Source organism: Carcharhinus amblyrhynchos, chromosome 24 (genome assembly GCF_965287045.1).
Source record: "Carcharhinus amblyrhynchos chromosome 24, sCarAmb.v2.hapA, whole genome shotgun sequence".
NCBI lineage: Eukaryota > Metazoa > Chordata > Chondrichthyes > Carcharhiniformes > Carcharhinidae > Carcharhinus > Carcharhinus amblyrhynchos.
Genome location: NC_137347.1, coordinates 20,428,967 through 20,455,761, shown reverse-complemented (window position 1 = coordinate 20,455,761; position 26,795 = coordinate 20,428,967). Strand labels below are relative to the sequence as shown.

The window sequence follows — 26,795 nt, the reverse complement described above, 5'->3', positions numbered from 1 at the left end:
TACAATTATACAGGGCTTTCGTGAGACCACACCTGGACTATTGTGCAGTTTTAGTTTCTATGTTTAAGGAAGGATATACTTGTATTGGAAGTGGTACAGCAAAGGTTTACGAGATTGGACTAACCCTCTTATCCCAAAGACCAATGCTAAGAGGCTGAGTAAATTGGACCTATACCCTCCTGGAGTTTAGAAACACTAGAGGTGATCTCATTAAAACATACATTCTACCCTGTCCAGCCCCTTCAGAATCTTGTAAGAGGTTATATACCCTTAACTGAGGAATCTAGAACACAGGTGTCCAGGTAAAGGGCTTATCATTTAGTAATGAGATGAGAATAAATTTCTTCACTTTATAAACATTGGAAATCTTTGGAATTATCAATCCAAAGGATTGTGGCTATTCCATCAGATATATTTAAGACTGAGATGGACAAAAATTTTTGGTGTCTTAACAATTTAAGGGGCAGGAAAATGGAGTTGACAGTAAAGATCAATTATGATGATACTGAGTGGCAGAGTAGATTCAATGGACTAAGTGTCCTTATATTGCTCAATCCACTCCTTCAAACTCCTTTCAAACAAAGACTAGTCTCTTTGAAGCCTTCAATTGGATTTTTGTTCTGTCAGTTTGAAGGAGTGGATTGAGCAATATAAGGACACTTAGTCCATTGAATCTACTCTACCACTCAGTATCATCATAATTGATCTTTACTGTCAACTCCATTTTCCTGTCCCTTAAATTGTTAAGACACCAAAAATTTTTGTCCATCTCAGTCTTAGTCTTAATATATCTGATGGAATAGCCACAATCCTTTGGATTGATAATTCCAAAGATTTCCAATGTTTATAAAGTGAAGAAATTTTCAAGAGACTAGTCTTTCTTTTCAACAGACTAAAATACTAGTCTGACAACGCTTCTCTATCAGTTATAGCTTAGTGGTAGCATACTGAGTTTTAAGTCAGAATTTTGTGGATTCAAGCCTCACTCCACAGCCATATTTATTTCACAACTAATATTGCTAAAAATATTATCTGGTCATTATCACATTCCTGAGTGTGGGAGCTTGCTATTTACCAATTGGCTGCCATGTTTCCAATAACTACATTCAAAAGGACCCCCCCCTCAATATAGTGAAAGATTTGACAACGTCAAGTTCCAAATTAATGCTGATTTTCCCTACAATTCCACATTTAAATGTCTAAAAATTTGGTTTCTGACCAATGACAGTATCCAAATGGCAAACAGTGCATCTGGGTACATTGTCCACCCCCATAACCTCTGAGCTTTTGAAAGATTCAGCCACCTGGTTGTCTTCTACCATCAGGCTGTTGCCAGCTCTGTGGGTTATTCTTCCAGTCCTGTTTTGCTGCTAGGATTTAATACCAATTTCTCTCAAACAAACAGTCATCAGAACTTGGGAGGGGAAAAAAAAATCAGCAACCTACAATTATCTTGAATAAAGCTGCCAGGCCAGGGTTGTAGACTTGTTGGCCCCTAAATGACATCTCCCTTATTCTAAGGTTGTGCCCCCTGGTCCTAGACTCCACAACCAAGGGAAACATCTTATCTGCATCTACCCAGTCTATTCATTTAAGTATTTTGTAGATTTCAATACTATCCTCCTCTGATTTGCCGACATTCTTGAGAATACATTTCCGATCTCTTCATAAGATGGTCTGCCATCCTGAGAACGTCTGGTGAACTTTTCTGCACTCCCTCTGTATGGCAATGTTCTTTGCCGTAATGAGACACAACCTGCACACTGCACTCCAGATGCTGTCTAACCAAGATTCAACACAATTGAAGCAAGACTTCACTACTCCAGTACTCAAATCCTCTTATGAATCATCACTTTAATAGCTTGCGACTTCTGGAAAATGACCCCCCAGGTCCCTTTGTATGTCTTATGTTTCATTGTTTAATACGCTAAACATAAAATTCCACATTAAAAATTATCATGTTTTGCATAAGATCATCAATATCTCAGCAGGTTCAGGGTGATTAATTGGGTCATAGTGACCCTGCTGTATGAACTCATTTCCACTAGGGGGCAGAAAATGCTATGATCTACAATTGATCACAGCATCCCCACATTAGAATGGGCAGCTTTTCTCCACCCAAATGTGATGCATATTGTACATAGACACCATCAGAATCAATGTATCCTCCTGATAAATCTACTCTGTGCTCCCTCCAAGGCTATAATATCCTTCCAAAAGGTGTAGTGTCCAGACTGAACTTAAGAGCTCCATGTGTAGCCTAACCAGGGCCAAAATTAATTGACCATATTGTTGAAGGGGTATATCTACATGACATCAATATTATCGATTATGATTCCTACAAATTGTCATAAACAGAAATGCAAACAAAAGACTACAGCAGCACTTACCAGTGGACATGAGTGATGCTGCATTGAGTAGGTTTTTCAACTGATGTTTTGCAGCACTAATGATCATCCTTAGCTTATCTGTCATCATAAAAGCAAATGTTAACAGTATCATAGGATCCATTTCACTATGGTACTGTAGGATCCTAATATCCTCATTGACACTGCCATCTACTGCTTAGAATTTTTAAAAACAATCAAATATTGTTGCAAATATCTAGTTCATAGAGTACATTTTTAAATGTAGTTTACTGTAGGAAATAGAATTCATACGATTAGGGTATCATGATCGGTACAGGCTTGGAAGGTTGAAGGGCATGTTTCTGTGCTGTACTTTTCTTGGTTACTTAAAGCAAGTATGGAGCCTATTGCACATGAACAGCTAGAAAGATAATTAAAATGCTGGGCTTTAGAAATTGCCAGAACACCTAAAAAAAATGGTAGTTCAAAACATGATTCATGTTTGTTTAATAAAATTAGAGATAAAGCTGGAACACAGCAGGTTGCCTTACTTAGCAAAAGAACTGGAGGTGTGATGGCTGCAAAGCTTGCAAGAACAATGGCAGTCCAGAACATAAGAACATAAGAAATAGGAGCAGGAGTAGGCCATCTAGCCCTTCGAGCCTGCCCCGCCATTCAATAAGATCATGGCTGATCTGTCGTGGCTCAGTTCCACATTCCCGCCCTCTCTCCATAACCCTTAATCCCCTCGCTTATCAAAAACCCATCAACCCGCGTCTTAAAAATATTTAGCGAGGTAGCCTCCACCACTTCAACGGGCAGAGAATTCCAGAGATTCACCACCCTTTGAGTGAAGAAGTTCCTCCTCAACTCCGTTCTAAACCACCCCCCCCCCGCCCCCTTTAACTTGAGGCTGTGCCCCCTAGTCCTACTGTCCTTTCTGAGCGGGAAGAGTCTCTCCACCTCTATCCTATCCATCCCATTCATCATCTTATACGTCTCAATGAGATCTCCCCTCATTCTTCTAAACTCTAACGAGTACAAGCCTAGTTTATTCAGCCTCTCCTCATAGCTCAACCCCCTCAACTCCGGTATCAGCCTAGTAAACCTCCTCTGCACTGCCTCCAAGGCCAAAATATCCTTGCATAAATGCGGCAGAGATGTTTTTGTTTTGGGAGGTAGAGCTAGGTTGTTAAATCCCGAAAGAATGTAAAACCTATTTACTTCACCAAATAAGAAATTGTGTTTGAGGGGTGATTAATTAAAAGGCAGTTTGAAGATGGGTGGAGCTTAGGGAGGTTCTCTGGTTTCAACTTACCCAGGTGTTTGCTGAAATAGTTGCATTTTGGATCTGACACAGTTTGTAGCTCACTGAGAAAAGTGAGCCATAGCAAACAATAGATGGACCTGCACTGTAAGTAAAGATCTGATGTCGTTGTCGGCTATGTGGAATATGGGTGAGGCATAACTTCAGTTTGAATCCTGAGAGAGAGTAGCAGCTGAGAGATTACTTAGTTTGAATCTTGTGGGAGAATCTAAAAGTGTCATATTGCAAAAGGGAGTAATCAGCTGAGTTAACTTGGAAGTATTGGAAAGTAACCAGAGCAAGGGATTGGGTCATCCACAGTCAAAGGAGAGTAAACTAGTCTCTGAGAATAGTTGGAGCTAAGGACAATCCAAAAAGCAGCACTAGGCATACGTAAAAATGAGGCATCAGTCTGGTTAAGCTAGAACATAGGACAATTTGTGTACCAAACTGCATAAGCAGCAGATGATAGCCAGAGCCAAGCGATTCCACAACCAACTGATCAGATCTAAGCCGTGCAATCCTGCCAAACTCTGGCCAAGAAATGTTTTTTAGCTCACCCCTAGTCAGTCTTCTGATCTTGTACCTTGGATATTGAAACTGGATTTCCACACGATACAATGGCATCTTCGGCAGTGTTGAGAATTAACCAGACGATGCACGGTGAGTAATCAAAAATTGCGCCTTTATTCCTTGTGCACAAGGAGAACAACACAGTGGATCTCACTATGATGTTCTGACCAGATTCTGTAAAACAGTTTCAGATATAGCATTCTGTAGCCAATACACACCAGTTAAAACTCCAATAGCATTACAGTTTGCTGTGCATTTTCAATCAATACAGTTCAGCATCTTCTCAATCCTTAGTTTGCATATTTATTGCTGTACATGAAGATGTAGAGTCCGTGACATTTTAGCACACAGCATTCAGTAAACATCCTTACTTTCCCTAACCACAAACTGCACCCAGAAGTGGGTCTCAATATTTACTTATGCTGATCAAGCAGACTCACACCTTTCACCTACTAATGACTGACTCCAACTTCCACAGCAGCAGCATGAAGTTTTATTTCTGTCTTCTGTTACCAAAGTTACTTCAAAGCTTTTCTAAGGCGATCACTTCCTATGTCTTCACTTCTGGTGCTTTTCACCAGGTCAGACTTTTTTTTCCTAAATTTCTTCCTCAGCTTCAGGGTTGTTCAGAGAGCTGACAGCATGTTGTATTATGTTGTGTGTAGTACAGCAGGACTCATGAAATGTCTGTGCTTTATATGCTCTGTCTGAGGCCAGAACTCTCCATTCACCTGACGAAGGGGCTAACCCTGAAAGCTTGTGAGTATATTATCAAATAAATAGGTTGGACTAAAACCTGGTGTTGTCAGACTTTCTCCTGGAGTGATCCAGCCTCTTTGGCTGATGGCTGAGGTTTGTGCCTGATTTCTCTCATGATGTTACCAGCACTGGCGTGTTCAGCCTTGTACCCATTTCTGGTGTGAGGCAGAATATATATGTCAAATTTAAATAGAATTAGCAAGCCAGGGACTCAAACCATCCAGGCCAGACATTTTGGCTTTGCTGGTAAAACCAGAGGCCTTTGAGGCTCCCATGGGAAGTCAGGGCAAGGGGTGGCTGCCCACCCAGTTATCAGGCAGTGTCATGAGGATGGTACCAGCTAGGCAGTGCTTTACTGATGGTGTGGCCCACTGCACACACTACAGTTGTAATTTTGATGTTTAAAGCAACAGTTAAGTGTGAAAGGTAACAATTATCTTTCATCTCAATTTGAGAGTTTGAAATCCAATCCTTGGTTTCAATGCAGTTAGAAATTAAAATATTGCATACTTACACACTAAATAGTGTCTATGTACTATACGATTGCTAAATGCTGGAAGTATTACATTTCAAAACTATATTCTTTGCATTTTCAGCCGTGGCTTTGTAGTGATGGCAATTTCAGAATCCTTACGATCTCAAAAGAATGAAATGTGCCACAACAGCTAATAGTTGTACTTTCTAAATACACTAGTTTTTAAATCTAATACAGAACTGTTTGTGCAGCAGCCCAGAATGTAGATCACAGGGAGAAGACAGGTTCAAAGCTGCAATTGATTTTTAAAAAGTTTGGATTAAACATAGGTCAACAAAGCAACTGCTGTAATATGAAATAACCAGCTGGGAATTTCCTTCACTTTCAGTTAAATGGAGGAGGACAAGCCACTTGCAATTCAAAATGAAGTACAAATTAAAATTATATTCATACCATAAACTCTGCTGCCACTATAAATAACAAAGCTTTGATTTAAAATAGCAAATCTCCTGTGGTATTGCTTAATACATTATCAATTCAAAATGCACATTTTTCATTTAATTTTCCAATGGACAAATAGTCAGCTATAGCTGATACATCTAAAGAGCAAATGTACCATGTTGTTTTGTCTTGGAATGCACTGCCTGAAAGTAGTTTCCACCAGCAGAAGGGAATTAGACAAATGTTTAAAAAGGTGAAGTTTGCAGGGGTATGGGGAGAGAGTTGGAAGTGGGACCAAAAGACAACAGGCCTCCAGCTATGCTGCAAAATTCTATAAAACACAAATCAGAAAAAAATCAATTGCAGTTTAAAGATATTAAAATTAAATTAAAAATTAAAACTAAATTTAAAAATGTTACAAAAATGATCCAAACATGTTGCTCGATTCTTTGTTTTGGGAGGAGGGAGAATGCTTTGTTACACTTGCAAGCTGGGAATTTTAGTATGGGAAGCAATATTTATAATGAACACAATTAAAATGATAAGCATATCTCAGCAATATTATTCTGAGTTACAGTCATCCATACTTTCCAGGCATCACCAAGTAGCTGGGCTATACTGTATACAAACCTGGCTGTCTTCACTGCTGTCCTACTTCAGAAGATTTTTCTCACAACCAAAGAAACAGGTAGTGTGTGCAAGGTGTTTCTAAGGTTGTCAAGACAGGCTAACAAAGTTTGCTAATTCAGTCAAAGATGGAACTAGATAAAACTCCACAGCCAGGTCATTAGCACCATAACTATTCATCATTCCTGTCTTGTGTTTTAATTTGTCAGGATACACGTTTTCTTAAAAATACAGTTAGGAATAACACACTTTCCAAATTATTTATGCAAAAATATCCCAGAATGCGATACCATGATATAACAAGAATCTTTACAAAATTTTCAGTGATGTTCAGTCAATTGCTCCCTTCCCCCTGCAGCATAAGTGCCAATCTAAGAGGAGCATCAGAAGAAGTCAAAAAATGTGACAAATTTGAGTCTGTCACAGGTACCTTCTGGATAATGATACATGACAGAAAGATACTCCAAAAATTATATAAAGAGAACTTTATTCAGATTGGTCCATTTTTTAAAAAAAATCTCACACTGTGAAACCATTAGCAAGCATAAGCCTGGGAGGAAAAAAGGGTTGCAAACCGTTACTGCAGGAAAAAGGAAATATAATAATTGGAATAGACCGCATGCTGTTTATATCAGAATGTACAACTTCAAACACCTAGACGGACATTAAAACTTTGAAACCTAGGTGTCACCAGGAATTAATCTCTTGGATACTAGTGTAAACTCAGAAGAAAAATCGTGGCAGCATTAAAAATAACTGCAATAGTGTTTTTCACTTTCTTTGAGCACTTTTATTCATTGGGTATAAGAACACACGAACTAGAAGCAGTAGGCGGCCATCTGGTCCCCCTGCTCCACCACTCAATAGGATCATGGCTAATCATTTCGTGAACTCAGCTCCAATTACCACCTGTTCACCATAACCCTTGATTCCTTTACTGTTCAAAAATTGCCTTAAAAATATTCAGTGAGGTAACCTTAACTGCTTCACTGGACAGGGAATTCCTGTGGGTGAAAGAGTTCCTCCTCAACTCTGTCCTAAATCTATTCCCCCCTTATTTTGAGGACATGCCCCTTTGTTCTAGTTTCACCTGCCAGTGGAGACAACTTTCCTTCTTCTATATTATTTATTCCCTTCATAATCTTATATTTTTCAACAATCTCCCCTCAATCTTCTAAACTCCAATGAGTATAGCTCCAGTCTACTCACTCTCTCCTCATAAGCCAACCCTCTCAACTCCAGAATCCAGTAAGAATACTGGATATGGAGAAGGATAATTGTTTCGGCAGGAAGGTTGTGAATAGATCATGTGATGAAACATCCAGCAATATTTTCAAACAGATTTGACAATCTTAATGAAATCTAAATTTGCTTCCCAATTATTGCTGAAGAGACACTCAAAACAACTTACGATGGACTTCTCTTTATTCAATTTCACATTACAAAGAGACTGGAAAACAAAAAAATACCGTGGGTTCAATTAATCAGATTAAACCACAGCAATGGAATGGAAAAGCACACAGTCACATGGAAATTGATCACTTCTTTTGAAGGGTGCATTAATGAATGGTTTCTTTTACTGTGTTCAATTACCAGTTCTTGTCTGACATCACCTTAAGGTGTTAAGAGCCAAGCAATTAACAATCATCATGATTGTACAATTGTAGATTAAAGTAAAAATTTGGGAGTTAATGCAATGAGTTTGGAATATCAAGTACACGGCCTCGTTCCCAATATGATTTGTAAAACACATTTGTGAATGCATGCAACGGTATAAATATTTAATCTTAAAACTGTAATTGTCAATGCTGCCCAGCAGTCACTATTTGGAGCATTTACCACTCAGCACACATACATTTTCTATCACTTACATTTGTAAGACATTTAATGATTCTTTAATCTACAGCCTTAATTTTCTATAGAAGGAATGTGAGGTAGAATCAAATCAATTTCTGCTTTAGCAACTATGTTGGATAAACTTAGCATGAGTATTTGGAAAAATGATTCTTCCTTCTACCCACCAACCATACTCAAGGTCACATACCAGCTTCCAGTGATTGGAACAGGAAGGCATGCTTGCTCTCCGTTTTAAATGCCATCAGAACTCGCCTGCTAAACTGAAACAGCCTGACTAGAAGTAAAGAAAAAAATGACATTGCACTGCCTCCCTCTCCTCACAGTATCACAAGCTAGTAAAACATTGTTAGAAAGTCATAACATTAGGCCCTGGTCAAAGGAAGGAAATAAAATTGATGTGCACTTTAATATGCCCACAGGCTGCTCAGCAGTCAGGATTGAGATTTGAGATGCATGTCCTCAGAAGCCCATTTTCCAGATAAAACTCAAGCGCTTTCAAGCTAGGTTTTCAGAACCTCTGAATTAATTAATGGATATTCCTTACAACATTATATCAATTTACATCTTCTCCAAGTATGTGAAAAATTCTTTATATCCATCCTCCTTCAAGGTAGTCAAACTCCTCCCAATGTCACTCTAACCAACCGTATACACATTGAAAAGCGCAACCTGGAAGGAGCCACAATCAAGTGCTATAACCCTGTCCAGTCAAAACTTAAAAGATGCTATTTTAAAAGTTAGATTTCTCAATGCTTTTTTCTAAGAAAGATACGCACTGATACGCTAAATTTTATCCATTAAAAGTACAATACCATATACAACTAGTCAGTCACATCTGAAGAGGTAGACAGAAAGAAGCGAACGTATTCATAATGGGAAAGCAATGAATCACATTGAAGGAAGGTCTCTCACACTCAAAAAAAACAAACTTGATCCAACTCAATTACGTACAGATGGCGACAGACATTAAAAACTAGCAATAGATTATTCAGAAATTAATCTAGCAACATCTCTGCAGCAGTGGAGAGCAAATGAAAGAAAATGCCACAGTTAAAAAGCTAATCTCATTAATTCTCCCTCACATCCTCCAAAATTATCTACCTAATGTTACACAGATGTCATGACATGCTATTTTTATTGAAGATATATGTGAAATGCATCAGGTGGAATCCAGGTACAGCAATGAGTTACCAAATCCAACCTTTAAGAAATCTAGTGCAAGTGCATATCACATGCTGTATATAGGATTGTCGGAGTAGGATTCTGTTTTGTGGCAAATGGATCCAAGAGTAGTGTTACAATGCTTCAATGAAGTATCATTCAATACATATCAAAAACCTCAGATCTATAATTTTACACGAATTTAACTTAGATTCTGCTGGAGCAGTTCCTGAAAAGGAATCAAACTCTTGTGAAGGTGATGGCGTTCATAGAAACAAGGACATTTTCATTTTTTGCATAATTTTCAGCTACATGATGTACTGAACTGCTAATCAACTTGCATCACAATATGTTCGTCAGTAAAGACAGTTTGCATAACGTTTAACATTTTCTGTACTTTTAAAAGTAAAAGTCTTTAACTTCTTTGCCAGCCAAATGTGTTTGTTACTCTAAAAAGCTCACATGAAGCGCAGTGCCCATTTTTGAAAAGTATTTTACATAAACACTGAGCGTAACTAAGGGTAATGTTATATCACTGCAGTTTAGGAAATCATTTTAATAGTTTGTGACAAAGACCCAGGGTTCTACACCATATTTCCAATTCATTGTAATGGATCCAGAGGGAATTTCTTGGATAGAACTAAACCAATCATTCAACAAGTGACTTTGACACCGTTTAAATAATTGTCCCCTTTTCCTACTGCTCAACAGCTGTTCTACTCCTCAACGTACAGCACAGAACTATGTCAAATGCTTTAGAACTGGCAGACCTCACTGGAGGGCAAGCAAGAATGATGTTCAGCATGCTAGGCTGGATCCAGACCTCTGGCTAACCCTGTCCTCACTTAATGGTCAAACATATAGATTCTCCTGTCGGACTCACTTAATAGCAATCGGTTAATGGGGGACAGGTTGTCTTGGTGGATTCCTCCCTTCCATAGCCCAGGGTGTTGAGGTCAAATACCATGCCATGTATTGCTGCAGTTGAGATAAAAGTGGAGTTACCTGCAGCTTTTCAATGCAATTTCCACACTTTGCTCTCACCAGTTTTGTACAATATGTTAGGCAAACATTCCCTTTATAGACTCCACTGCACTCACAAACTTAGATAGAAAATACGCAACAACCTTATTGCTATGACACCTGCCTCCATTTTGACAACCTAGCCATTACGGATCACCACTCGTGATGCACCGGTGAACTGCTGATAGAGATTTATGATCCCGGCAGTTGCCTAGTCTGCAATCTCATGTTGGTAGCCCTTGGGTTCATTCCATGTTTTATTTTACTTTTCATTCTTGAATAGACATGATTCTTCATTGCTGTTTCTTGGTCCCGTCAGCCAGTACAGCAGAACCATCTAAGCCTTGCAACTTCTCCACAATTACACAGTTAAATAACAAGAAGTGAGTGCATCAATTTGCAGGCAAAGCACAAAAAGTAGAGCATACTGATTTTGAAGCTTTAACTCTAGTTGAGGTGAAATTGGACTGAGGCTTGAGCCCAAGATCAGAAAGTATGGGTAACCCTTCTTGTTTTGAGAAACTTTATAAATTATACCGCAAAATAAAAGCTGCATTAGGAATATTTTTCTGACTATTTGAATGGAAAGAGTTAAAGTTGAATAGGTACTTCCTGTCAAACGCCATTATCACTGAACTGATAAAATTACCTCTGAAGGGACTGTGCCAGTACAAATTGTGGATATATCCACTCTACATTAAGAAGAAATATTAACTATTACAAATAAAATGGTCCGTCAAAGATCTGAGGTTGGTAGCACATGGCTTGGTTTCAGGTGAAAGTTGAAAGATTGAGGAGGGCTTTACAGATTTGCTCTTTTCAGTCAGACTGGTGGGAGCTGCTTTGCAATGAATTCTTTCACTGCAATCATTTCCTGTGTGATGAAAGAACAAACTCCCATTAAACTCTTCAGTTCAGAAAGGGAAGAAAATGTTATTTAAGTCTTCATGATTCCATGAAAGCAATGCACATTTTTTCCAATTTATATTCTATGAATAAAATTAAGTTCCTTGTACCAATATTTGTCTCCTCAAGTCTGCTCTGCCACATGGCTGTACTGTTTGTGACCTCAAATCCACTTTTTCTTCCTAATCACTTGCTGTACATGCATATTAACATTTCGTCATGCATTTACCAAGATCCCTCTTTATCTCAGAGTGCTGCAGTCAATCTCTCCATTTAAATAATATTCTGCTTTTCAATTTTTTCTGTCAAGGGGACAAGTTAACATTGTCCCTCAAGGTACTCCAATTAGCAAATTTTTGCTCACTCAACCAATCTATATCCCTTTACAAACCCCTTATGTCCTCTTAACTTACTTTCCTACCTATCTCTGTGTCATCAGCAAATTTGGGAACCATATATTCAGTCCCTTCATTGATATAAATTGTAAATGACTGAGGCCCCAGCACTGCTCGGTGCAGCTCCTCATATCTTACCAATTTATGCCTACTTTGCTAACTAACCTCAATCCTCTATCCATGCTAATATAATATTACCACCTACACAAAGAGATTGATTTTGTGTAGAAGCCTTTGATGTAGTACCTTGTCAAATGTCTTCTGCAAAGCCAGAGTACACCACATCTACAGGGTCCACATTATCCATGTTGCTTCCCAAAGAACCCTAATAAATTGGTCAAACAATTTCCCTTTGATAGAACCACAGTGACTCTGCATGGATGCACTCAGATTTTCCAAGTGCCCTGCTATAACCTGCTTAATAATAAGATTCCAGCATTTTCACTAACAGATGTTATGCTAACCGCCCCTGTAGTTTCCTATCTCCTTCATTTCCTGAATACAGGAGTACATCCCCTAATTTCTAATTTGATGGGACCTTTGCAAAATCTAGGAAATTTTAGAAAATTAAAACCAATATGTCAATGCCTCAGCAGCCACTTTTCTTATGGCCCCAGGATGAAGTCCCTCAAGACCTGGGGCCTGCCAGCCTTTAGTTTTAATGATTTTCTCAATACTCTTTCCTTGGCAATTGTATGTGTTTTAAGCTCTATTGTAATGACGCATGCAAATCTGCTCTGCACCACAAAAATGGCTCTGGGCATAGCTTTAAATAGAATGAATGTAACTCTCCTTATCTTGTGACTGAACACAATCAATCACATCAGTCACCTCCTACGTAATCACTGTTATCCAACTTGATGGGGTTCAATTAGTTAAGTTCAACTTATGCAATCATGACAAAACTTGTTTTGCTGCAACCTCACACAAACAGCCATGCAAACTTTTTAAATAATTCATTTGTGGGATATGGGCAGAGCTGACTAAGCCAACATTTATTGCCTATCCCTAATTGACCTTGACAAGGTTGTGCTGAGCTGCCTCCTTGAACTGTTGCAGTCCATGTGGCTGTTGGGCAGGATGGTCCAGGATCTTGACACAGAGATTGTGAAGGAATGGCAATATAGTTCATAGTCAGGATGGTGTTTGACTTGGAAGGAAACTTCCAGGTGATGGCGTTTCCATGTACCAGCTGCCTTTGTCCTTCTGGGTGATAGTGGTCATGGGTTTGGAAGGTGCTGCCTAAGGTGCCTTGGTGAGTTCCTGCAGTGCATCTTGCAGATGGTACACACTGGACCCATTTGTACTTTGGCAGTGGAAGGAGTGAATGTTTGTGGAAAGGGTTAATCAAGGAGGCTACTTTTTCCTAGATGGCTCTGAGCTGCCATGTATTGTTGGAGCTGCACTCATCTGGGCAAGTGGAGAGTCTTCCATCACACTCCTGACATGTGCCTTGTAGATTGTGGGCAGGCTCTGGGGAGTCGGGGATAAGCTACACGATGCAGGATTCCTAGCCTCTGACCTACTCTTGTAGCCACTGTATTTATGTGGCTAATCCAATTCAGTTTCTGGTGAATGGTAACCCCTCAGGATGCAGATAGCTGGGAATATAGCAATTTAATATTAAGGGACGATGGTTAGACACTCTCTTGCTGGAGATGGTCATTGCCCAACACTGGTATGGCTCACATATTACTTGCCACTTGTTAGCTCAAGCCTAGTTATTGTCCAGGTCTTGCTGCATTTGCTGTGGACTGCTTCAATATCTGAAGAGTTGTGAATGGTGCTGAACATTATACAATCATCATCAAACATCCCCACTTCTGATCAGAAAGAAGGTCACAAAAAAATAAGCCATGTTTGTCAAGTCTACAATTATTCCTAACGAGGCTACTTGGCCCGTTTTGGCTAAGTGATTACTTCATCACTGCTTTCTCTTTCAGCATTTTGTCAACTAATTTATGGGACAAAATCGTAAAGGGCTATATCTAGGTGATAGCACCAATATTATTAAGTATGCAAATGCTCAAATTATGTGCATTATACATAATAATATATAAATTTTGTATCATATGAAACAAACACAAGTGTAAAGACTCACCTGTGGACATGAGCAGTGCTGCATTAAATACGTTTTGAACTGAAGGTTTGCAGGATTAATGATTGCCTTTAACTTTTGTGCTGTCATTGAACCAAATGTTAATGGTATCATGGGATCCATTTCACCATGGCATTGCAGGATGCTGATATCCTTGTTGACATTGCTACCTGCTGCCTAGAATTATCAAAAAATCCATACATTTTAAAAATAATATTCAATTCTCAATGTAGCTTTCTTGCTGTCAGTTTAAATAATTGAAAAATATCCAGAAAGGGCAAGCTAATAAATGTGCGCATTTTTATGCATTTACACACCCGAATTAGTTCAGAAACATCATCTGGTCATATTGTTGTTAGAATCTAAAATTCACCAATCCCAAACCTTCCCATTCAGCCCTGCTTCTATAAGACAAGTCCCTCCCATTTTATTGAATTTTATTAAACGCAAACTGAAATGGTGAGTAGATAATTTTCCACTTCATTGAGCGACAGACCAGAGCAACCAAGATCACCCAATTTCATTCAATTTTAAACAAAAACATTGCAAATCTAGACTTAAGTATATGTGTACATAGATAAGTCAAATTGATTTTGACTGTTGGATCTCAGAGGGAATAATATGCACAGTTCTTGTATATCTTTCCATTAGTTTGGTGCCACAAAAAAAATGCAATACTCTAGATGGGGTTGGACCAAAAAGGTTGGACCTCTTGCCCAACAGAACTACCCCCTCCTTACTTGTGCATTCCAAACCCTTAGAGACAAACTGTTTTGTACTTTCCCACTGATGTTTAGTTATCTATTCACGTGCACACCAAAATCCTTTGGTGCTGCACACCTCAGACTCTCACCATGAATTTCATAAGATCCAAAAGTCCAGCACCATTAGAGTCCTGAATAATTAGAGCTTTAAGTTGCAAAAATATCATAGAATTTCAGAGAATTGTTACAGTGCAAGAAAGCCATTTGACTCATCATGTCTGCACTTGCTCTCCAAATGAGGATTATGATTTAGTGCTCTTCTCTGTAGCCCTGCACATTGTTTCTATTCAAATAACCACCCAATACCCTTTTGAATGCCTCAATTGAACCTGCCTCCACCACACTCCCAGGTAGTGCATTTCAGACCCGAAACATCTATTGTGTGAAAATATTTTTTTCAAACATCACATCTGCTTATTTTTCAAATCATTTTCAATCTGCACCCTCATGTTCTTGATCCATTTACAAGCAGAAACAGTTTCTCCCCATCACTTGAACAGCTTGGAGAGTTTTAACCCATAACTAATTTTGGACATATTAACACTATGGCAGAACTTTATTCTGAACCTTAATAAATACCTTGTCGCTACACCACAGCACAATGCAATTTGATCTGGAGGGAAAATGTAAAATGTTGGAGGTACCTGTGGGAAGGTTTTGTGAAGAGGAAGCCAGCAACTCAGGGCTACAACACCAGCCAGTTTGTGATGGCATGTCAAAGCAGTGTACAGAGACAATGCACCACCCTATAGTGAGAAGAGAGTCATTATTTTTCTTGATCATTCAAAAAAGGTACTGAATAAATTTGGAAATAATTCTAAAGATTCACCTGTGAAAATCCTCCTAGAATGATCCTATGTGAAGGAATTCCATTTTTGATCTCATGTTCAATAACTGCTTTAACTTGGGGAGAAAAAGTTGACAGTTATTATAATAAACCACATTCCCCTGATCCCTCTCACACATGGATCGCTGGATATAAATTTGCAGGCATGCATTACAGAAGATAGCTTTTTTATATACTCCATGCCCTACATGTATTATTTAATCTTTGCCACACCCATATAACCTAGATTTGCCTTTGTATCCATTCATGTTTATTTTGTGGCAGCTGTTTCAGTCTGAAGCCCACTGTGATACTATTTTACCTCCTTGGCTCTCACGCTTTCACTCATGCTGTCGGGTATGCTACCTTTTATCTCACCTCTTTCAGTTAGTTATTCCCCCACCTTTACCTCTACCTCTCCATTGCCAGCCAATCTTTCTTGTCATCATTCCAGAGTTGAATTTCACTTGACCGTGTTTACCATAGGATACCTTCTATCTTCTCAACATACTATGACGGGACTATCATGGCACCCATTATCAAGTTGAGATAATGCTCCATCCTCCCCTCTTGCTAGCCTTTTCACACAGAATGCCTTTTGAAAGCCAACTGCCATCTTGTCGACTAGGTCTAACCCGCCCCTGGATCCTGCTGGCAAGCGCTGCCTCCCTCTGCAGGTGGTCTGCTCATTCACAAACTAGGTCTTTGTAACCTTTGGAATTCTCATCGCAAACTCGGAACATCACAAATCCCTTCCCGCCATGCTCTAATAATACTCTTAAAATGTATTTCAAAAGGCAGGATTTTCCCATCACGCCCAGCAGGGGAATCGTAACAGGCACGACACATACAAAGGTCCGTTGATTTCGGGCAGGATTTGTTGGCCTTGGGGTGAGTGTGGCTGGAAGATCCCGCCTTAAGTCACCCTCCCTAATCGTAACACCTTTAGCAGGATACTCATTGTTCATTGTATCTCTGAAAATCTGTTAGAAGATAATATTTAAATACAAGATGTTGCATACTTAAAGTACTCAGCTAGTCCTAATTGAAGTGTGCTGCAGGATTTAAAAAGGATTTGATACAGGAAGGGGGACTTACTGCAGTCAGAAGCTTTCTTTATACCGGTTTCATCTTCTGCATCTTCTGGGTTTAGTCCTGCCAAGTCAAACCTTTCAAACAGACGAGAATAAGATTTTGCTGTACTCTCAGTTATAATGCATGATTAAACAAAATAAAGTTAAAGCTTAATTAAATATTAAAAATAATGATTTGCATTCTGCTTTAAGAATGGTTGAATTATAAATGGAAAATAGCACCTCCAACACTGCTCTGTGACAATGGCTTAAGGATTATCATCTTGGCACAGTGGCACAATGGTTATCACTGTTGCCTCACAGCGACAGGGACCCGGGTTTAATTCCCGTCTTGGGTCACTGTCTGTGCAGAGCTTGCACGTTCTCCCCATATCTGCGTGGGTTTCCTCCGGTTGCTCTGGTTTCCTCCCACAGTCTGAAAGATGTGCTGGTTAGGTGCACTGGCCATGCTAAATTCTCCCTTGGTGTACCCGAACAGTGCTGGAGTGCAGCGACTAGGGGATTTTTACAGTAACTTCATTGCAGCATTAATGTAAACCTACTTTGTGACACTAATAAATAAATTTTAAACAATACCAAATCAATACACCTGAAAGGTTAACTTGTCTTTTTTCCTCTTCAGAGCAATGAATTGATCTACATGGAACTTCCAGCATTTCTAATTTCAAATTTGCAGTTTCTTTTCTATTTACACAAAATTAATGTCTGATTCTGCTTCTTATCACTATACAATCATTCTACTAGCTGATCACCTGTGGTGTTCCACTCAAGCAATCAAAAGCAAAAGCTAAATCACGAAAGAAAATTAAGAAAAGTAAATCTGACAAACTCACCATGATGGCATAGGTATGGACCTATTCAATTGCACAGGAATCTTGGGCCTGAATAAATTTTTAAAAATTAAATTCAGTCCAGAAATTATCTCCCAAATGTACTTATTTAACTTCAAATTAATGCACATTTCAATACAATTTAGGTATAATCGTTAAATGTAAGTTGTTTCCTGCTATTTCATAGATTTTCTTTTGAAGAACACCACATTATTCTTTTATACACAACATAGCCTTTTTTGAAGTTTTAATCCATTCTGACAACTTACAAAGCCATTGTGCAGAGTGAATTCAACAAGCCCAAATCCATCTAATCCCTATATTTCAGCAGCTTTTGGATGATTAATGGAACAGTTTGGATCATGCTCAGCTAACTCATTTCCAACAGGGGGCAGCAAGAGGGTTAGGTAGGAAAACAGATTTCTCTACCCGACCAAGATACATACTGGAAATGCACATGCATCTGCTGAGTGAATAGTTTACCATCACTTATCAAAGATCAACATAAAGAATGGTGCCTTAGACAGGTGTCCTTGAGCTACTCAATTTGTGTATAACTCAAGCAGGTTAGCAATGTGTTCAGGAGAGATCAGGAAAGGAGAAAAATCAAATAATTAAAACTGGTGTTTAAACTGATGTGAGGTTGAAAGTCATTCAGCTTTCTGCAGAATCACACACACTGGGTTTGATAATCTGGATCCAGCTCAAAAAGGTTTCATATTCCTCCTCAAACCAGCCGCAGCTGTTATATGATTGCCAGGCTCCAACAATTCCGGTTACCATCAAGACGAGTAATAACAACGGCAAACATCATATAAAGCATTTTTACAATCTTGCCACCAAGATTCTCAGCTACTTTGCTCTTCAGGAGTATCATCAACAACTCAATGTTTCAGATTATTACTCAAAAATAATAAAAAGTATTCATCAACAAATTTCGCAAACAGCACTTACGCATGAGGACAGATGTATTTGACATAGGGGAGTCGGATGGCGGACAGCGATTCAGCCCAACCATGTCTGAAAAGAAGAATTCAAATTGTTCAGCTCCAAAATTTAATACATTTGTAACAGCTACAATAATCCAAAATGATTCCAGGGTAATGGATTTTTGCTGCAAAGTTAGGCTGGAGAAGCAGTGGCTGTTTTACTTGGGAGCTCACAGGTAGTTTCGACAGGTTTTGAAATTTATGACAGCTTTAGATAAGGCAGATAAAGAAAAGCTGGTTCCATTAGCTGATCATACAGGGACTGGGGGAGGGCACAGATGGAAGGTTCTGAAGATAATTTGAAGAAGAACCTTTTTAGTAGCACTCACGGCTTTTGAGATTGGAGGAGACTATGAATGACTTCAAAGGAAATTATATGAGTTTATGAGCATTTGAGCTCTGGGGTGAAGCTAAGGAACAGGGCTGTAAGGGCTGACAGAGTCAGCACAGACCAAGGAGGCCAAATGGCCTCCGTGTAGAGTATAGGGCTAACGGTAGGACTCTGAATAGTGTGGATGAACAGAGGGATCTAGGTGTATGTGTACATAGATCCCTGAAAGTTGGGAATCAAGTAGATAGGGTTGTTAGGAAGGCATACGGTGTCTTGGCGTTTATTGGTAGGGGGATTGAATTTAGGAGCCGCAGCGTCATGTTGCAACTGTATAAGACTCTGGTGCGGCCGCACTTGGAGTATTGTGTGCAGTTCTGGTCCCCACATTATAGGAAGGATGTGGAGGCTTTGGAGAGGGTGCAGAGGAGGTTTACCAGGATGTTGCCTGGTATGGAGGGGAGGTCCTATGAGGAGAGACTGAGGGATTTGAGGTTGTTTTCGTTAGAAAGAAGGCGGCTACGAGGGGACCTTATTGAAACATATAAGATGATTAGAGGTTTATATAGGGTGGACAGTGATAGCCTTTTTCCTCGGATGGAGAAAGCTAGCACAAGGGGGCATAGCTTTAAATTAAGGGGTGGTAGTTATAGGACGGATGTCAGGGGTAGGTTCTTTACCCAGAGGGTGGTGAAGGATTGGAATGCCCTGCCTGCTGCAGTTGTAAATGCGCCTAGTTTGGGAGCGTTTAAGAGATCCGTGGATAGGTTTATGGATGGAAAGGGTTTGGTTTAGGTTAGAGGGTCATTGCTTTTTAACTGGTCGGCGCAACATCGTGGGCCGAAGGGCCTGTTCTGCGCTGTAATGTTCTATGTAATGACTGTAACACTATGATTATCAGATACAATGGTCCAGTTCAGGCGTTCTTTATTATATAGGCACAAGCAACTTCATTCTTCTTATTGGCAACAGACAGAAATTGTTAATGACAATTTTACTTCCTGCACAATCCAGTGGCAGCAGTTGTGTATTTCTTCTGCTGTTGGTGGCAGAATCCAATCTTTGCTGTTCTAATAATTTTGCAGACTTTATATTTTGACGTGCTCTTGCAGATTCTATTTAGTACATCTGGGATCATGTCAAGACGCTACTTCACAGCATGTACAAACACCGATACACAAAAAGCCAGTGCTGTATCAATTGCTAGATCCTTTCATGTGATGATACAAAAGGGAAATCTTGATATTTAGATTTGAGAGTGTTGTTATGGATTTCAGGAAGGGAGCCATGCTTCCTGACTGGATAGTAAAGGGGCAGAGCCCCGAAAGCTGGTGGCGTTTGGCACCAAATAAACCTGTTGGACTTTAACTTGGTGTTGCGAGACTTCAACACCCTGTCCCATAAGGGCCACAAAGTGTCTGGAAATTGACAACGAATGTACATTAATATTTAGCAGGTCTCGTCTTTGTACATTAACAATTAATCGAGAACTAATAACATAGACCCTAGACCTACCGAAACTGGAATTCTGTTATGTAACATTATCTAATATGTAATGGTAAATGATCTCCGAGCGTGGTACATGGCTATGGGAAGATATGTTTTGATGGGACAGGGTGTAAAAGTCACACTATGAGAACGTGGTAATGGCCTTTCACTGCAAAGGTGGCTCGTTCTGAGTGTTCACATCTCTCATTGCAACGATATTAAACTGTGTTGTAATTCTACATCCAGTCAGGGTCTCATCGTGATTTCTTTGTTTGTCTAGGCCACCTTCAAGTTGGTTAGTAGTTCTAATAAATTTTCCCCATAGCAATAAAGAGCAGCTCCCCCACCCAATTCCACTGCACAAGTGTTAATTGTGCTCATTGCCAAGTACAGTAATACCTTGAAAACTGTCCTCAATGAACTGATTTGGAATAGCACATGAATCAAAGTCAAACCAGAAAGCATGATCCTCCGCTGATTTCTAAACCTTTTAATTAGATTTCAAAATGATGGCTTATCCAACTGTCTTTTAAAGGGTTACAACAACTGCATTTAAACAAAATTTACAAAGTTCTTCACAATAGCAACATCATATACAGGATAGGAGTTAGGTGGAATTAGCACAGAATATTAAATAATATAGCTTTAATTATTTTTAAGATATCTAGATCACAATTAACACAGCGTTACAATCAAAAACTAGTTTTAAACTGGTTAATGCTAAAGCAGTGTTTTCCAGTTGTGTGTGGCAGTTGAATTTAAGGAAGAGTGTGTGAAACCAGAGGATTATAGACGGGCAAGCCATCTGTCACTGGACAATAGTGAGAGTCCAGAATTAAGGATCAAGTGACTGAACATCTGGAAATTTTCTCACTGAACATAGTAGATCAGAATCAATTTATAAGGAGCTGGCCCTGCTGATGGACTGATGGAAATTTTTGAAGAGGTGATTAAGTAACGGACACAGGAATTATCTATACAAATTTTGAAAAGACATTTGATGACAGTTCTCGCAAGACAGTTAGTCAAATTGGAATGGAGGGCATATTATTGACCTGGTTAGGAGAAGGCTGAGTAGCAGAAGACAGACAGAAGGCATAATAAGTTGGTACTCTAATTACCAGGATGTGAATAGTGGCCGCCTATCCATATTGGGGCCTCACCTATTCGGTGTACTTATTAAAGACATAGCCACGTATTCAAGTCTGTCCATGGCACACTGATAGGCAGCATTAATGCAATGTGTAGATCAAAGCATGAAGTACAATGAGAAGTTAATAGATGAATGATTCAAACTGTGTCAAATATATTTCAATATACGGCAGGTGTGGGGTCACTGAGTTATTTTGAAAAGGTGAAAAGTATGAAGCAGCGGAGGTCCAAAGAGACTTTGGTTGGGGTAAAGATCATAGAGGTAGTGTTCAGAGATCATCATGTCATGGATAGGTATGAAAAATAATCAATAATACGAACAAATGCTGGTCTTTATATCTAAAGGAGAACAATACAAGTGGTTAGAAATAATGCTAGAGCTGTACAAGACCCTGGTTAGATCACATCTGAAAGTACTGTGTTCAATTCTGGGTACTGGACTTTCGGATCAAACATGACCTTGGAGGGAAGACAGTTTAGGTTTACTAGAATTATATAATTTAATTCCTTTAAATCCAGATATGAGGAGAGATTACACAAACTAGGATCATATTAAGTAGCATTTAGAAGATTAAGGAATGATTTGATTGAGGTTAAGGTATTAAAGGGAACTTATAGTTTCTCTCTTTCTATTTCCACTGGTTGGGAAACTAGGTTCAGAGAACGTAGCCTAAATGATTAGGGCAAGACATATCGTAAATGAAGTCACAAAGTCATTCCAAACAAGAGTAGCAAAAGTTTTGGATGGTCTTCTACCAAAGGTAGTTGATTCTGGGAGCAGTATTTTGTATCTGGGGAAGGTGGTGGGGTGGGGGTTCTTGCGCACCAGCTGGAGAGCCCTGTGTCGCCTCTTCAGGAAGGCCTTTTGCATTAAATGGGCACGACGGGCCTTCCCTGGGCTCAATGATGCCAGAGATGGAGGTCCAGCCCTCTGGCAGCTGCCAGCCAGAGGCCAATAGCTATTTATTATTCAGCAGCAGCACGGGAGGTGATGGCCATTGCATAGAAATATAGTCAACTGAGTCCCAGGATGCCTGAAGGATCCATGCCAGAAGGTGGGAAGAGAAATAAAAAAGGAGAGATCGGCAGCAAGGGCAAGGAGAGGCTCTCAATAGGCCACCTTCTCCCAATTTCAGGTGCCTCATCAGGCAGTTTTCTGACTTAGAGGTGCTCAGTGATGCTCCCATAAATGGTAGCTTTGCGCCTTTGAATGAGGGACAGCCCCTGGAAGCCCACAAGTTACCCCAACATGATTTGCTTTTCAAGCTTGTCGTATGACAAGTCTGTCACCCGCTACTAGATGAAAACCACTGGCAGCAGGGTGAGGCCCCCTTAAGGAGGCATTATGAGGTAGCAGGGCAAACATAATTGGGACAAAGATGGAAAGATAGCAGAGTTCCTACCCACCCAATATTTCTCTGAGAAAAGGAAGTTCAATCTGTTTTTTTTGCAACATTATAACCATGTTTGTCTTTTGTGTTATTTTGTCTTTCTTAGGTGAAGATGAGAGTCAGATTTGAGAGGCACCTTTAAATTTTGTGGTTCCTTTTAACAGAAAGGTCTGTGGCCACTTGCTTCAAATTGTGGGCTTATATTTGGCCAGCTGCATTCAGATCATTGAACAATTGGAGGCAGTCATGAATATGCAATGGTCATTCAGAGGCTATGTGGTACCATTCTGTCAATAGGAAGTGAACAACTGCAGTTTAAGAATTAATTTTATATTGAGAGTTAGCACAAAACATACACAAGCTGTTTTCACATTGAGAATGGGCTATAATTACTGTAAATACATTGTTTATACTATTGCTCATTTACTTGTATAATGTTAAATAAATTGTGTTTTTAAAGAGAGCTGTATGGTAGCACATATTCTTCTAAAGTTGAGATCACATAAATGATAGAGCCTTAGGCTCTCTGACCCCTGGGTCTTGTTATATTTACTTACACAGACATACTCAGTTTGAGGTTTCTTAACAAGAGTGGCCATGATACTGAGATCAAGGAGTATATCTAGAGTAAAATCCCCAAAAATGTAAAACTGATATCCTTTTATGAGCAGGCTGTCCAAAATACCTTCCAAACACACAACTTCTATCACCTAGAAGGACAAGGGCAGCAGATGCTTAGGAACTCCCCTCCATGTCACACACCATCCTGACATTAGAACTGTATAATATTGTTGTTTCACTGTCACTGGGTCAAAATCCTGGAACTCCTTTCCAACAGCCCTGTGGATGTACCTATACTACATGAACTGCATTATTTCAAGAATGTGATTGACCACTACCTGCTCAAGAACAATTACTTGGGGCAATAAAAATACTGGCTGGACCAGCCTATGTCCCATGAAAAGCATAATTTTAAAAAATGTAGTATCCCAAATCTGGGCTCAGGAGTGATCTACAAAGGATTAATAAAAAAATGCCTTCAACTGATAGTAAAACATATGCCAGTATTCAATCATGAAGCTTTAGTCAACAAAGCTATTGACTGGAAATATTTTTACAATAATTGATTACTATCACAATTCCTTTTCCACCTTTCCTACAGATATGCTTTTTCAACACAACATATTTCCTGCTCCAATATGTGTTCAATTGCATTTAGCCACATTAAAATCCACTTGTTATTCCATTGTCCATTTGCTAGGTCTTCCTTGGCTCCTACTTCCCCCATCACTAACTGCTTATTAAAAGAAAATTAAAAATAAATAAGAAAAGTCCAAAGTTTGAAAATTAAAAAGTATAAATTCAGAGTGATGATTAGTTACTTGGACTTTAAAAACATTTCCTTTTTCATCTACATGCTATTAACTACTCCAATGCTCTCCTGAATGCATTTCCACCTAACAAGCTCTAATGCCTATAACCGTTTCACACCAAGTCCTATTTACCAATCACTCCTATTCTCACTGAGCTACATTGGTTTGTGTTCTGGCAACACCTTGATTTTACAATTCACATCCATTTTTTCAAATCCCTTCATGGCCACACCTCTCCCTATCACACTAACCTTTTTGAGCCTGTCAAGATCTCCGCTGTCCTCCAATTCTGCCTTCTTATGCATCCCCATTGTTTATTACTCCAACCCTAGCAGCAGTGCTTTTAGCTGTCTGGGCACCAAAGGGCTATGGAATTTCCACCCCAATCCTGTTCAGCTCTCTTTCAAGATACTCTTTGTAACTCATCTCATCTTTCCAAATATATTTTTATGTAGCTCAATGTGAAAGTGCTTTGGTATTTTTATTACATTATAGGCACTATATAAATGCAGGTTGTTGAAGGAGTCTGGGGGAAAGAAATGGAGAGGCAAGTAAACAACTTAAGTGTTTTGAAGAAAAATGCATTAGAACAGAAGATGTTACAATGAACCTTCATTTGAGCACTGTGAGAATTAGAAAGTACTATTGAAATGTGGTCATTGTTGTAATGTAGGAGCTGTAGCCAATTTGCACATACAATTGTCACAGGAGTGTCAGCCTAGATTTTGTGCCCAAATCTCTGGAGTGCAACTTGAACCCACAACCTATGCAAGACTCCAGGCATAAGTCCTATCACTGAGCCAAGGCTGACTTTTAAGAACATAAGAAATAAGAGCAGGAGTAGGCCATCTAGCCCTTCGAGCCATTCAATAAGATCATGGCTGATCTCTCGTGGCTCAGTTCCACTTTCCCGCCCTCTCCCCATAACCCTTAATCCCCTTGCCTATCAAAAACCTATCAACCCGTGTCTTAAAAATATTTAGCGAGGCAGCCTCCACCACTTCAACGGGCAGAGAATTCCAGAGATTCACCACCCTTTGAGTGAAGAAGTTCCTCAACTCCGTTCTAAACCGCCCCCCCTTTATCTTGAGGCTGTGCCCTCTAGTCCTACTGTCCTTCCTGAGCGGGAAGAGCCTCTCCACCTCAATCCTATCCATCCCATTCATCATCTTATATGTCTCAATGAGATCTCCTCTCATTCTTCTAAACTCTAACGGGTACAAGGCCAGTTTATTCAGCCTCTCCTCATAGCTCAACCCCCTCAACTCCGGTATCAGCCTAGTAAACCTCCTCTGCACTCCCTCCAAGGCCAAAATACCCTTGCGTAAGGGCGGCGACCAAAACTGCACACAGTACTCCAGCTGCGGCCTCACCAGTGCTCTGTACAGTTGCAGCAAGACCTCCCTACTTTTATATTCAATCCCCCTCGCTATGAAGGCCAGCATCCCATTCGCCTTCCTGACCACCTGCTGCACCTGCAGGCTGGGTTTTTGTGACTCATGGACAAGGACCCCGAGGATCCTCTGCACCGTTGCATGCTGCAGTTTTTCGCCATATAAGTAACAGTCCTTCCTACCATTATTCCTACCAAAGTGGACAACTTCACACTTGCCAACATTAAATTCCATTTGCCAGTACCTGGCCCATTCGCCCAGCCTATCTAGATCCTTCTGCAGACTTTCCACACCCTCCGCACAATTTGCCGTTCCACCAATCTTGGTGTCATCAGCAAATTTCGACACCATACACTCGGTTCCCTCCTCCAGATCATCTATATAAATGGTAAATAGCTGAGGCCCCAGCACCGACCCCTGGGGCACTCCACTAGTCACCAACCGCCAATCCGAATAGCACCCATTGACCCCCACTCTCTGCCTCCTATTTGATAGCCAATCCCCTATCCACGCTAACACCCTACCCCCAACTCCATGCCCCCTAACCTTCTGTAATAACCTCTTGTGCGGCACCTTATCAAATGCCTTCTGAAAATCAAGGAAGACCACATCCACCGCCCTAGACACATCCTCATAGAACTCCAATAAATTCGTCAGACACGACTTCCCCTTAACGAAACTGTGCTGTGTCTGCTCTATCAAACAATTCTCAAGATGCCTCGCTATTTTCTCCTTGATCACGGATTCTAACATTTTACCAACAACAGACGTTAAACTAACCGGCCTATAATTCCCTGCCTTTTGCCTGCCACCCTTCTTAAACAACGGCGTAACATTAGCCGTTTTCCAATCTTCCGGCACTTCCCTGGAATCCAGCGACGTTTGGAAAATAATCATCAAGGCATCCACTATCACCTCCGCCATTTCTTTCAGAACCCATGGATGCATTCCATCCGGTCCTGGGGACTTGTCCACAATCACTGGACAATCACTTTTAAAAAGTGATTAGGGTCATGTATTTACTTGCAACTCAAAAAGTAAGAAGGGAAAGTTCAGAGGAACACTGATCATAATAGTATCTATAAACAAGATAGAACTAAACTTTCGAGAGAAAAATGTTTGGCACAAAGAGTGACTAAATTTCTTGAAAGCAACACTAACATAGTTTTTGGAAGAGATAAGTGATCAGATGAGGTT

At 39.8% G+C, this 26,795-nt stretch overlaps 1 protein-coding gene across 1 annotated transcript in view; it reads right to left on the bottom strand.

Annotated features, from left to right (window-relative positions):
• Window positions 1-7,936: 7,936 nt before the first annotated feature.
• The window catches only part of lypla2 (lysophospholipase 2), a 28,355-nt gene continuing 9,496 nt past the window's right edge, over window positions 7,937-26,795 (bottom strand). Inside the window, exons 4-10 of the mRNA XM_080211240.1 lie at window positions 18,438-18,503; window positions 17,487-17,534; window positions 16,658-16,728; window positions 15,563-15,636; window positions 15,378-15,479; window positions 13,973-14,146; window positions 7,937-11,444 (exon numbers count right to left, since the gene is read on the bottom strand). Of these exons, the coding sequence (XP_080067366.1) occupies window positions 11,394-11,444; window positions 13,973-14,146; window positions 15,378-15,479; window positions 15,563-15,636; window positions 16,658-16,728; window positions 17,487-17,534; window positions 18,438-18,503 (586 nt within the window). The 3' untranslated portion in view covers window positions 7,937-11,393. The remainder of the gene's footprint in view (window positions 11,445-13,972; window positions 14,147-15,377; window positions 15,480-15,562; window positions 15,637-16,657; window positions 16,729-17,486; window positions 17,535-18,437; window positions 18,504-26,795) is intronic.